Source organism: Dermacentor albipictus, chromosome 6 (assembly GCF_038994185.2).
Source record: "Dermacentor albipictus isolate Rhodes 1998 colony chromosome 6, USDA_Dalb.pri_finalv2, whole genome shotgun sequence".
NCBI lineage: Eukaryota > Metazoa > Arthropoda > Arachnida > Ixodida > Ixodidae > Dermacentor > Dermacentor albipictus.
The window spans coordinates 20,126,788-20,140,485 of record NC_091826.1 but is presented as its reverse complement, the minus strand read 5'-3'; the positions used below and the strand labels follow the sequence as shown (position 1 = coordinate 20,140,485).

Genomic DNA, 13,698 nt, shown 5'->3' with positions numbered 1-13,698 from the left:
GAGAAAAGAGTGGCAGTAACGAAGGGGAGGCTAGAGGATTGGTGGAGGAAGTCAAGGGATAGATAATAACATAAATCGGGGACAAAATGTTTCCTCTACTGTTTTAGATAGTTATCTTGGGGGGGGGGGGAGGGGAGTAAAAACTAGGTTGGGCAAAAAAAGAATAATAATAAAATAGGAGGGGGGGGACAAAAGGCTAGGTGGCGCCAGCCGCCGCCCGTTACAAAGGGTATAGCCGCCATCCATCCATCCATCCATCCATCCATCCATTATTGCTTCGGCAACATGGCGCTCTCCAACGCTGTGTGTTGAAGCGGTTCGAGAATTTTTGCTGTCAAAGCGAGGTCCCCGAAGGGAATTTGGAACGCGAGTTAATAATCTCGCTTACGATAGCCCTGCTTTATCGTAAGCCAAATCGCCGCCACCTTGTGAGGCATGTTTGGGTCGGCGAACACGTCAGTAAACTTCGGCGGCGGGGTGGGCATGTTTTCCGGAGCGGCGGCCACCGGCACGCATAATCCCATGAAGGACTTCGAAGTAGTTTCGCCGCCGGAGGACTCCATCAGTAGCATGGCGTTCAGTCCGGCTTCCCTGCCTCAAAACTTTCTCGTTGCTGGGAGCTGGGACAACCAGGTGCATACTTCACTCTCAATCCTCGAGTCTCTCGCTCGCATCAAAACGAACGCTTTGGCTGCGTGCGATGTGTCCTAACGTGTGTTCTTTTCTTACAATGCAACAGATCAGGTGTTGGGAAGTACAGAGCACGGGGCAGACCATTCCGAAAGCGCAACAGACGCATCAGGGTCCCATCCTCGACGTAGCTTGGAGCGACGTAAGCCATGAACTCTTGTCTCTCCTTTGGTGGCGCAGAGGTTGGCGTTGCGGCAAGCAGTCATAACGTCGCAAAAGCACAAATAAATCATAGCGACAACCGTGCGCACAGTTGTGTACTTGCACTGTATACGCAAGTACGTTTTCGTGCAACTGAAAGGTTACCATTAAGTTGTTTTACCGCGGAGCACAAGGGCTCTTTCGATCGCGGTGGAGTCCAGTCGGTTTCGAATATCTCGACCGCGATTGATTTGCTCAAATGGGCCGATCGCGCTTAAGAAACTCGGTCCCGATCGTCCTCGATCGCTATCGAAAATGCAGCGTGACACCAGTATTATTTATACGCGAACTGGTGACATACACAAGCACTCGCCCTCATGTTCTATGTTGCCATTCTTTCAGGATGGAAGCAAGGTCTTCTCTGCCTCTTGTGACAAAACTGTCAAGATGTGGGATCTGAACAGCAATCAAGCCATGTCTATAGCGCAGGTCTGTACATGCTCTATGTGCAACAAATTAAATGTGCTGTGCGGGTAGGTGTTGACAGGTGTGAACTCTTGCAGCACGATGCACCAGTGAAAACAGTGCATTGGGTGAAAGCCCCGAATTACAGCTGCATAATGACAGGAAGCTGGGATAAGACCCTGAAGGTGAGAGTGATTACGCTGGTTGCACAAGCTGCTGCGACACTGTACCAATCTTTGAAGCTCGGTACTGGTCATGAGAAAACATTACTGAGATTACCCATTACTGACATTACCCCTCTTTCCTTGCAGTTTTGGGACACGAGGACACCAACGCCAATGCTCACCATCAACCTTCCGGAACGCTGCTACTGTGCTGATGTTGTGAGTATGCTAGCGAGACTATTGGCCTTGGCGCTTGAGAGGTGCTCTGATGCAAATTTCAGTCTTCTGTACTGGTGCACTTGAATAAATATGCATACTTTTATTAAAAGCACAGAAGACCATTGACAAATGATGCCCGAGGAAGAGAAGGATAGATATATCGTAAGAATTCATATTTGAGAGCTCGAAAAGACACACTGACACAAAGCAAGGCGACTTTCTCATTGCTCAATCCCCATCTTTTCTTATCACCTCCCATTCATGACTCACTGATCCTGGTATGAAGTAGGCAGAGCACTGGTTGAACCACTTATGGAGTGAAAAAAAAAAAGATAATAAATAAGTTAGTATAGTATGATTAGATTGACCTACTCCAGGAAGCCAGCACGCGAAATTGTATCTGCAGTTTACAAAGGCACTAGCCTTTGTGGACATTCTAGCTGTATAGCCATTATGCTAACCTGCTCCAGAAAGTCAGCATGGGTGATTGGTTCTGCAGTTTTCAAAGGCAATAGCCCTTGCGGAAATTCTGGCTACACAACTTCCCATGCAAAGTATTTGACCGGTGCTATGTTCTCCGCTGGGCCCTTAGGGGAGACACTCATAAAACTAAAGAAAAAGTTGGAATAGTGCTGTTATGGCACATGTGGTTGCCAGAATCCCAAACCACCACTTCTTTGTCTTGGTTTCTATGCCATTTGTTTTCGGTGGCATATGCGACTGTGCAGTTTGTCTCCCTAGCAAACCTCACTCAAGGACATTTGTCTCACTGGCAACCTTACGACACGAGATTGCGACCGGTGCTGGGTGGACTAAGCCGTACAAGCCACACTGGCTCCATGTCTATGGCATCCTGTTGCTGAGCAACAGCAATAGTGGGTTTTATTCCCGGCTGCTGCATTTGCCACATTCTGATCAAGTGCAAAATGCAAAGGTGCAGGTGTGCCTATCTTTCAAAACTACTAGTCAAACACCTGTCAAATTTGTAGCTGTTCACTACAGTATCTGTTACAGCCCCAGTGTTGCTTTGGGGATATTAAACCGAGTGAATCAATTGGTTAGTCTTAGCCACGTACAGCATTACCTTGCTGTGCTAGAAAATAGGTTTTTATAATGTTTCTAGCTCAGCGGCGACAGTGCAGCGAAACGGAAGTGCTGCTTGACAGCCTTGGGAATTCTCGCAGCACAGTTACAACTCCCCCCAAACACTGACCTCATAAGAACACTAATAGAACATAAAGTGAAAGAAAGAAGGAATGACATTTGTGATGACTTTGAGCAAGGCTCTCGTAGAGCTGAAACATAATCCCTTTTTCTTTCTGTCTTCTATTGTCTTATGTAGTCAGGGACCATATATTCATGCATCATCCTTAACCAGACAAGCTTTTTCCCACCCAATTTCAGGCTTGTTTCTCAACATCCTCTAATCTGAGAACTTGACTTTATATGCAGGTGTACCCCATGGCCGTCGTCAGCACGGCAGGCAGGCACATCATCATCTACCAGCTCGAGGGCCAGCCCCAAGAGTACAAGAAGATTGAATCGCCACTCAAGTATCAGGTTCGTTTAGGACTGTATAGTTACCTTTTCAGGCAGTTTGTAGTATTGTGTTAGTCCTCGTGCAATTGGGCGCAAGATGCAAATTAAATAAAATGTTGAACATTAGCAGCTGCTCCGTGGTACATTAGTGCATAACTCTGAAGTTGTGTTACCTCTTGGTGCTGTATATGAACTCATTTATCACTGTTACTCATCTAATTGCACTAAACGAATTTCGTAGTGAAAATCAAGTACAATTACTATGTTCACTGCAGCATGGCTCATGAGCGGGTGATGGAAGTTATTCCTCCTGTGCAACATTGCAGGGCATTCCTGCAGTGTGCAATTGACATCTTTGCTAGAAATTATGATCTGGCTCAGGACTTTTTATTTTATTTATTTGCTTTGATCAAGTGTCTCGATTTGTTTATCGCTCATTTATGCTCTGGTGCTGTCTAGACGCTGCCTTATATATGGGTCTGCGGACTCGTCAAGCCGCCAAATGGCAGCTTTTTTTCCGTAGCCCCTCCATCTGTAGCACCTGATGGAAATTAAAGATTTGATTTGATTTGAATTAAGGGTTGGAAAAATTCTCGTTGCTTCTAATTTGACGCGTCACGGCGTCATCCCTCTGTAGCTTGAAGAGGTTTCAAAGGAGCACAACTCCCCGGTGATTCACAGGTGGGTCTCGACGCACCAGAGGAATTTGACAAGTGACCCACCGGTGGGTCATCACACGCAGTAACTGGGACTCCTTCCTAATTGTTGCCGCAGTGAACATGGTGAAGTCTATGGGACTCGATACCAATTTTTTTGTGAAATTGAGAGGTCCGTTAAGTCAATAGCACTGATGTGAATAGGAAAATATTTATTCAAGCAGAAAAGCATCCAATTATTGCCTGCATTTGCACTTATTGTAGACGGTGAACTTGTAGAGCGCATCCTGTGTTCTTTTATGGGAGTGGCAAACCTTAACCAGGCAATGGTGTCCAGCACCTGAACTGAAACCTGGCATACTCATACTTTATCTACATTTTTTTTTCTCCAAAAATACTTCATTACATCGGGTGAGACATGGAGTTCACTTTGTTGCTTCATGGTTTTTCAATGTGTTAGGCTCTATGTATATGTGTCGAGGAATCGAAAGCACTTCTTTAAATGGAAAATTTTGCAGGGTTTCGTTAAATCAAGGTTTGACTCTGTTATTACAAAGCGTCTTTTGCTTGTATTGTTCCATCATAATGAGCTTGAGTTACACCCAAATCCGGTCACATCCAAATTGTACCAAATTTGCAAGGAGTTTACCACTTGCCATGTTAATTAATTGAGGCTCAACTCTGGTGACCATTGCGCATTACAAGAGTGGCAGCAGACCCGGTCCACAAGTCTGAACAACACACCTTTTTCACTCAGCAGCACAAATGTTAAGGCGTCTGTTGCTAATGATGTTGAATTGGTTTATTGAGTTGTACATATGTATACACATTTTATACCCCTTGCCTCGTTAATGAACGACTCATTAATGCCACATGTATTTTGCCTTTCTTTGCAGCATCGGTGTGTGTCCATATTCCAAGACAAAAAGGCACAGCCGAATGGCTTTGCCCTTGGAAGCGTCGAAGGACGCGTGGCCATCCAGTATGTGAATCCCCAGAACCCCAAGGACAACTTCACGTTCAAGTGTCACCGTGCAAACGGCACAACAAACGGCTTTCAGGAGATTTTTGCTGTAAGTCTGCAGTACATTTATTAGTTTTTGTTTAGATGTGGCCCGAATGGGTAGTTAAGGGCTAACTGCAATGAAATTTCACCTTGGTATTGTTATACAAGAGCAGTAGTATATACTATTGAAGGTGTCAACCAGGGCGCCAGTTCTCCCATATTGCACCGCCTTCTGAATTGGCTCAGGTCATGACGTTTATTTATTTTTTTTGCTTGAGTATGATGAATTGGTTGTCATGTCATCACTGTCATAATATCATTGTAGACTTATTGCTGTCAGCACACTTGCTCACCTTACAAAAACAAAAAATGTTGGTCCATTTGGCAATGCTTTGCAGAAACCCAAACATTGTTGAATAGCCAGCTACCTGCAAAATGCTTCGTGCCACGTCGATGCTCACAGTGTGCGGGATATGCATAATTTTTATATTTTCTCTTTCATGTGCTTCAACAGGTCAATGACATTGCATTTCACCCTGTTCACATGACGTTGGCAACAGTAGGCTCGGACGGCAAGTTCAGCTTCTGGGACAAGGATGCCCGCACCAAGCTGAAGACGTCTGAACAGATGGAGCAGCCAATCACCCGTTGCTGCTTCAATGCTCGTGGTGAAATATTTGCCTATGCAGTCAGCTATGACTGGTCAAAGGTCAGTCCTTTTCGCGTGGCAGATATAACATGCCATTTTATTGCAGCTTTAATTTTCAGCTGGCCTTAAAGGCCGAGTGCAATGAAATTTCATTTTGGCTATGTTGGTTATGAGGAAGTACAGTTGAGCCTTGGCAATTACGTCGAGCTCCACCTGTACTTGAAGGACTTCGAAAATTTTTCCAGCACAATATTCTGAGAATATAGGGAAGCCATTCTGCAATTAGAAAAGTGTTTTCGGGCTTCCTTAAGAAGACTTCAAAGGGACCGTTGAAATTTTTGTCTCATCAGGCAATCATCTTCGCATAAGTGATCCACGAAACTCTAAACCAATCAAACATTTACACCTAATTAGTTTGATGGTAGTTGCAATGCAACTTGTTTTGCCATTATTTCCATTAGCGTAATCAAAGAGGCCCGACTAAATGCATGACAGCAGTTAAGCGTGGGCCCATCTTAAGACTCTGCGCAAGCCATACCACAGATGTTTAAACGTCTCCTTTCTAGGGCTACGAGTTTCACAACCCTCAGAAGAAGAACTATATTTTCCTGCATTCCTGCTTCGAGGAACTCAAGCCAAGGGCCAAGAAGTGAATTCCTTCGTCACAAAATGTAAAGACTCAAATAAACTGTCCAAGTGGACAAAATCGTGCTGGCCAAATTCAAACTTTTAATCGCGTAAAAACAAAGTACACAGAAAACAAGTTGCCAGCTTCTATATATGTGTGTGTACATAATATATCTCTTCTGCAGTATCAAAGAACTGTACAAATGTTTGTATCTCCACACAGCACAACAAAAACACCACTGCAACCAAATATGGCACTCTTTCTGTACGTCTGATAAGAATGTAAGGCACACCGCGCACTATCTTGATAACTCAAAACAGTATTTGAGGCAACGAGAAGAACGGTACAAGGTCTGTGTGCGCACTAGTTTGATTCATAGCAATGACACCTTGAAATCAAAGGCTAAGTGACTGCGTTGATTGAAAACATTGCACAGTTGCTAATTGGTGAGCACCCTAGCATGCAAAAATTTTTCCATCTGTGAAGTCAAGAAAAGCCGTTTTCACTAAGCATGAGAAGTTGGAAAGGCTAAGGCTAACGGCATGCACTGCAGGTGCTTATTCTCTGTATTGGTGTGCGCATCTTGAGAGTTAATGACTGGGCCTTGTCCCACTCGCCTTCAAGCACTGTTGCAAGTGTACACCAAGAAAGAAAATGAGTAAAAATCCATGCCAAGCCAAACAGGTACAGACTTCTGTGAAGCTTCTTCACATGTTAGCACAAACCTACTTTATGAACTCCTGTGAATTACTTCCAAAAGGGGAACCCACCTTCATTTCATAATGAAACAAAGCTAACTGCAGACCTTCACATCTCAAGTTTGTCATTCCAGACAGTCGACTTCGAAGATGACACAGACTTTAGTTCACTTTCAGTACATAAGATCACCGTGGTAGATTATGAAATCGTGTTGAAACCATGCATTATGCTCCAATTGGCCACAAATGCACAATGTCATGCTGGAGCTTAACAGTATCATCAAAGGCTGCAGCAAAATTTAGGTAACATGTTTCAGACATCCAAGGCTTGGCAAATAAGTGAGCCCAGACGTTACCACCACACATGCAGGTGGTTGTCAGGACGAACCCCCCCACTAGAACACAACATAAAACGATTCACTCCAAACACACAAGAAATACTTAAATTAAGAAAAGTTCACGTTTGCATTCACCAACAATGGCTGATGCAACACCAAACTGGATGTGTGTGGAAGACTAGCCAAGGCTCTAAAAGAGATTAATCACTAGCCAAGCACGGCTGTACACAAGACAGGCCGCCAGGGCAGACTTTGTTGGTCCCCGACAATTTTGGTCAGTTCAGTAAAATTCGTTGGTCCTTAAAGTACAGGCCGCCAGGCAAAGTGCCCTTAAGACTGATGCAGTAATCACAGCTTCAAAGGTAGCATTCCCAAACGTTGCGTGGGAACATGGCAGGTCTTCACCTCCTGGCTAATCAGATTCTGTGGAGTAAATGAAACTTCAACACTTCGTCGAAGTACTCCAATAGATGTAATGCGAAATGAAACATCTAAAAATTCTGGTATGACTAACTAAAGTAAAACAGGGAGGGGGGAGGAAAAGGCAAGAATATTGCAGCCTTTTCTCACTGGATGATATCGTGTCATTACGAGCTTGCGTGTTTCTCAAATCTGCATAAATTTCGTAATGCACAAAGCAACTGTGCGCCTTGTTTGTTCTAAACCCTTCTAGATGTGAACAATCAGTTGCTCTAATAGAATAACAAAGACGAAACATTGTGTTTCTTGAAGCCTTGAGTATGACAGGGACATGGGTACAACATGAACGTCAATGTGATAGAAGAAAGGCGTAAGAAACGAGCTTGACGGCCTTTCTGACCTAACGCACCCGGTTAAATAGCAAAAAAAAAGCATCGGCAGCATAAAGACAGCACGTTTCTACGGGCTTCCGAAATGTGCCGCTCCTAAAAAGACGGGAAAGCACTCGGGACTATCTGGGCTAGCAGGATCGATAATAATCAGCTGCTAATAACATCACTGTTGACAGTGCACAAAAGGTAGCACCACTGACAAGCAATGGCACTGCCTGCCAAACTCTCTGCTGTTTTCGCGCGGCTTCTCAGCTACAGCGTTAAGTATTGCAAGAACAGCAGCGGTCTCTCATGGCAGTCGAGCAAATGCGGGCACTGGGCAATGCACAACACATTCACGAGCAATATCAATGCTAGAGCGACGGAACGCAAGAGAAAGGCACTGTAAAGCACAACAGTAGGAATCTTTCGTCGGGGCAATGATTCCTTGGCAGTCTTGCGTGCGGCTGACTCCGCCTCAGCACGCGTTGATGTCCAGCGGAGGCGCATACGAGAAACCGATGAATGCGGTGTCTGCATCCTGTACGCTGGCACTCAGCGTTTGAGACCTGCCGACGGAAGCTGAAAGCGAAAAATTCCGGCGTTCGTCAACTCTTTAATGATGGCACATGCACCCGAAAAAAATGTTTATTTTCTATCTAAGTGTGCAGAATGCATCGAAAGCAAGCAGAATCACCAAAAAGGAAAATGAATATTTGGCGGGAATTTTTTCAGCAATAGTGGGGAAACACCAGACAGAAAATAGGAAGTGGGGTTCACCAGGCTACCAGTGGCTTTGTTTGAGATATGTTCAGACAGCTCATCATATTTGAACCATAGGCATACATTCAGGCACGTACCCAGGATTTTTTTTTCGAGAAGGGGGGGGGGGCGCAACCCCAAGATAACTTTTCTATGCAAATGAGTGGGGGAGTACCTTTACTAGTACAAATATGAATAACGTTCACCATTCGCCATAAAGACGCGTAAGCCCCCAAAAGAGATATGAACTAAGGTGTATCTCACAGGTTGGCCTGCGAGATACACCTCTTGTTTACTTGGCAAACAAGGACCCACATCAAATGGACTCGCGCAGGAAGAGCACTGCCAAGTAAACAAGCGAAAGTGTAAAATAAAGATTTCTATAGTAGAATACAACTAAAAAAAGAAACAGCAGTTAGCAACCAAGGCACACGGACCGCGCAGGTTTGTGCGACTCCGACAGCCAATCACAGAAGCAAACAAAATCATCGTGCGGCCTTCTCAAAATGGTGTCCTACTTGGCGTCATACTGCGTACGTTTCATTTGCTTTACATCATGTGTGTGACACCATTGCAGCCAGAGATCTTGCTTTGGTCTGTCTCCTCTGATGTGCCTTCAAACGAAAGCGAGACGTGTGCCAAACTTCTTACTCTGCCACTTGCTGCCCGTCATTCAGTGTTGGCCAAAGACATTTAGCAAGAAACGTCGCACTCAGTACTGAAACTCGGCAGGAAAAACATTTTTGTGGTATGTTGCCTGTAGGCAACACTAGTCAATGAAGGGTTAATGAACCTGCAGCCGAACTGTTGAGCAGCCGCTTTACGACATGCATTTCCAATGTATTTTTGCCTTTGTGTAATAACACATGGGAGAAAATGACCTCTAGCAGAAGATACAAATACAATGACTGATTTACTCATAGGGTTCAACATCCCAAAGCAACATTGTGGCTACAAGTGACACTATAGAGGTGTCACTCAATAATTTTGACTGCCTGGGTTTCCTTAACGTGCACCTAAAGCAAAGCACAGTAGCGTTTTTGTGTTATGCGCCCTTTGAGATGCGGTCACTGATGGCCAGAAGTCTAACCTGCGACCTTGTTCTGAGTGGAACCATATAGCTAATGAACCATCATGGTGGTTACGTCAACATCGACACCAGGAAGAAGACAAGTGACACTGCTAGGACAGCTGTCAGTTAGAACAGCTGTTGGTCTGCCATATGAACAATCACCAGTCAGGTTTATCGTTCAGATGGCTCAGTTTCTAGTCTACTGGTGGGCTTCAAGTCTTATTTACTGGAGTTTATGTCGGCGTTTTCTTCTGGAAGTGTCTTTTTGCAATGAGCACTCCACAAGCAACGGGCACAAAATATTCTCAAGTCACGGCCTAGTGCCGGCGCGTTCACTACTGGCAGCGCGATAACTTGTTCAACCCACCAGACAGATATGCTGCACAGATGGGCTGTTCAGACTGCTGAAACTAGCTGGAACCAGCTTCTGGCACCTGATAGTACGACAAACTGGATGGTCTTTATGTGTGTTTCACGCTCAACCATGCTCTTATCATTGGCAAAACCATTCCAAGGGTGTTTCAATCATTTCAGTTTAATCTGTCAGAATGTAGAATTGGTTTCCAGCTGGTATAACAATGCAGTCATCACAGTGTGGAATAGACGCAGCAATGTCGGTAGACACCCCACCAAGGACACGCCGGAAACACAAACTGCCCACTTCCCGCTTTACAGTGTAGTGACCAGATGTATCCATTTCCATGTGCGATCATTTTTTTACCACTTCCAATGTACCTTCTTTATCGCACCGCAACTGAATGCGGAAATTACTAGTACCAGTGTTCCGCAGGTGGCATGCACTTCACTGAATGGTGTTAGATGCAGGCGATGCTAGAGTTCAGTGACTACTGTCTTGCTGCCGAGTTAAAGGACTTCACGATCGAACGAATCCCTGCCGTGGTGACCACATTCCCATGGAAGCACCATGCGGGAAATTGAAAAAATCCAGAAAAGTGAAAAACACACACTGCAGTCGAAGTTTGTGAAGCTTTGTTTGTGAGCCCTTGTTCAGTATTCCTCAAGACGTTCAAAACAGCAGTCACTATCACTGCCAAACAAGATGTTGATGACCTATCAGCATTGTTCACTGGCAGTGGTACCAGCTTCTGGCAAGGGCACCATTGCAGCAAAGGGAGTTGAACACAATACGACTGTCCTTCCCAGTCATCACTGTCCCTCACCTTCCTCGGCAGCTAACAAAGCCCGCTTTTGCTGTGGCCAGCCACTGTTGGTGGTGGCAGCAGTGACGTTGCACTCTCAGGGCCGACCGATTACGAGAAGTGGGCTATCTTTTCAGTGTTTTGGGAAAGAAAAAGCAAATCATGCCAAAAACAGGGGGTGTGTGTTCTCTCGGCGATGGGACGTCTCTCAGGGATATTATAGTACCTAGATCTAGGTACACACGTTGCCAAACGTATGCGGACAAAAGGTTCTGTGAAAAACACATCGTTTCCTAAATTCTTTGGAATGTTACCTAAAACTGAAAATTGCAGCTCGAACTTCGCATTGCAAACATTGCAGAGCAATTCATAGGTTTCAAGTAGTCAGTCTCAGTTGCCAAGAATTTTTTTTTTCACGGAATCCTCGGCTCGCATACATCTGATCACGCGTGTGCACACTGTACGAAACCCAGACAATATAAATAAATTTCACAGTGGTATATCATCCCACACAATGAGGCTTTTCGGAAATTACAATGGTAATAACTAAGGCAGTGATTCTTTGTACGGCAAGGTTTATTTTGCTTGCTTAGTGAACGTGACCAACTTATCAGTGCCAAGAGCACCCATTTTCAATGCACCAATTCATTGTTTCCTCATAGCCATTCGGTGGAGTCGTAAAAAAAAGTGAGATCTGCTCTTGTTTAATTGTATCTTATTTTTAAACTAAATCTTGCATTATTTTTTTAGACAACTATTTTGACATTGTTAGGCATAACACAATAGAGTCACTATTACCACAGATATGCTTTGTTCCCTATCTACCCGATGGCCCCATGACATGTACCTCACAGGCCACACTGTAGCAAGGCCAAACCCCACACTAGATGCCTTTTCTTTCCAAGAACATACTTGTAGCATCCTGTAGAGATTTTTCATGAGGTCAAAATGCTGTACTAAAGCTGCAATGTGTCACCCTTAGAACTTTTCTGCAAAACATTCAAGCTAAATTTGACTGAAAATTCACAGTAATCTTGTGACATGAATATGCACTAACAATATGCAAGTAACAATGCAAGCTGGTAATTTATCAACACGCTATCGCTGGATCATAAGACTATGAAAGCTGGTGCTTATTTGTTGTACTGACTACAGGTAGAAGCTGTCAAGGAGGGTGTTTTGTCAAAGACGACAACAATCTTGACAGCACTAAAAGAAGAAAAGGGCCATCAATTTTCTTTCACAGATGTATGTGAAAGCTTACCAGGTATAGGTTCCTTGACAAAGTCCGGATCGATGTTCTTCAAGTCCATTATTCCCGACTGAAACAAAAAAAATTGCGGAAACAAAAGTTTGCTGTGTGCTCCATCCAGACGCAATGACAGTATCCTGCAAGGCTCCACAGACAAATCTAGCGAGTGTAGGGAAGCATATTTTCCATTTAGGCCTTAAAGATTTTTAAAATAAATATTGTTGGAAATAAAAAAAAATTATGAAGTGCCAAGTTCTGAACTTTATAACTCAGCATTAAATAAAGATGTCTCGATTCTGTATTCTCACCTATTAAATAATTGGAAGTGGACAAAACTGATGTGTTATAGTACATCATTTTCAAATGTACCACTAATTAGCGAGTAGGACTTCTTTTCCAAAACACCCGAACACTGCAACAACTTCACGTAGGCTTTAAAATATCAAATTTGTACGCTTTATATGCTGTAACAAATGCGATTTATAGAATTACGATATCAGTTTTTGGTGAAGAGTTTCACATTTGTAAACTTTGTGCTTCTATTTTTGTTAAACTTGCCAATTTTAGTCAATGTTCGCAAAAGGAAGTAAGAAGTCTTAAAATTTTTCTGTGCTTCCTAGAGTGACCAGAATTTAAATTTGTCTCTAATATGCAACAAATTTCACTCAAATTAGCCTAGCGGTTGTCTTACGAGAGCCACTTCTGCATTTTATGTGCAATCTGGATAAGGAAATCGGAGTTGGCCCACAGCCAGAGCATGCACCACATTGCCTGGCCCACAGTTCTCGCACCAGCTCGTCTTGATGTCACAGATAACTAAAGCTAAAGATAACTAAAGTTTTATCAGTAAAGATGGACTACATTGTATTCAAATAGAGCAAAAGACTAAACATAATAAGTTCTGAGAATGTTTAATCTACCAGAACTGCCCAAATACGAGAACATTCTTTGAAGTCTATGACATTGGGCTGACATACCGGCACGGGGGTTACGGCACGAAATTCAATAACTTAATCTTTCACCTGCATTTCCTCTTCAAATAACCAACCTTCTATCGCAACTAAAATAGAATACTGAGAAGCTTTAGTCTAAACTAACTTTAGTGTCTTTTTTTAGTGCCCCTTCAGGCAGTAAATTAAATTTTGAATTAAAGGAACGAAAGCAACCTCCAAAATAATGGTCGCATGTGCCCAACCGTGCAGAAACCTCCGATGATTGCCAAGTAAGCGAATAGCCAAATGCTTCTAAAAACCTACTACCTTTATGAAAGGAATGATGAAATTGAAGGCATTTTTTTTTTGCACTGAGGATATTTAAATAGCGTTTGTCGTTTCATTGCACAATTGTGCAAAAGAGAACTTAGCCATTAACCAGCGCATTTGTAGCAGCAGTGTAAACTGAGTGCTCTGGAGCCACATCTGAACCTTCACACACCCCAAAGGTGTCGCATGACGGCAAGTGCGTCTCA

The 13,698-nt window shown here is 43.7% G+C and overlaps 2 protein-coding genes across 3 annotated transcripts in view; one reads left to right on the top strand and one right to left on the bottom strand.

Moving 5' to 3' along the window:
- Window positions 1-261: 261 nt before the first annotated feature.
- Window positions 262-6,249, top strand: Rae1 (ribonucleic acid export 1). The gene is made up of 9 exons (XM_065455347.1): window positions 262-633; window positions 740-832; window positions 1,234-1,320; window positions 1,395-1,481; window positions 1,608-1,679; window positions 3,132-3,239; window positions 4,771-4,947; window positions 5,395-5,589; window positions 6,096-6,249. Exons 1-9 carry the CDS (start codon window positions 436-438, stop codon window positions 6,180-6,182), a joined length of 1,104 nt encoding a protein of 367 aa, XP_065311419.1. The 5' UTR covers window positions 262-435; the 3' UTR covers window positions 6,183-6,249.
- Window positions 6,236-13,698, bottom strand: part of LOC135921038 (serine/threonine-protein kinase Sgk2-like) — a 28,996-nt gene continuing 21,533 nt past the window's right edge. For both annotated transcript variants that reach the window (XM_065455345.1, XM_065455346.1), the window contains exons 16-17: window positions 12,243-12,300; window positions 6,236-8,566 (exon numbers count right to left, since the gene is read on the bottom strand). In XM_065455345.1, coding sequence (XP_065311417.1) covers window positions 8,463-8,566; window positions 12,243-12,300 — 162 coding nt within the window. In that variant the 3' untranslated portion in view covers window positions 6,236-8,462. The remainder of the gene's footprint in view (window positions 8,567-12,242; window positions 12,301-13,698) is intronic.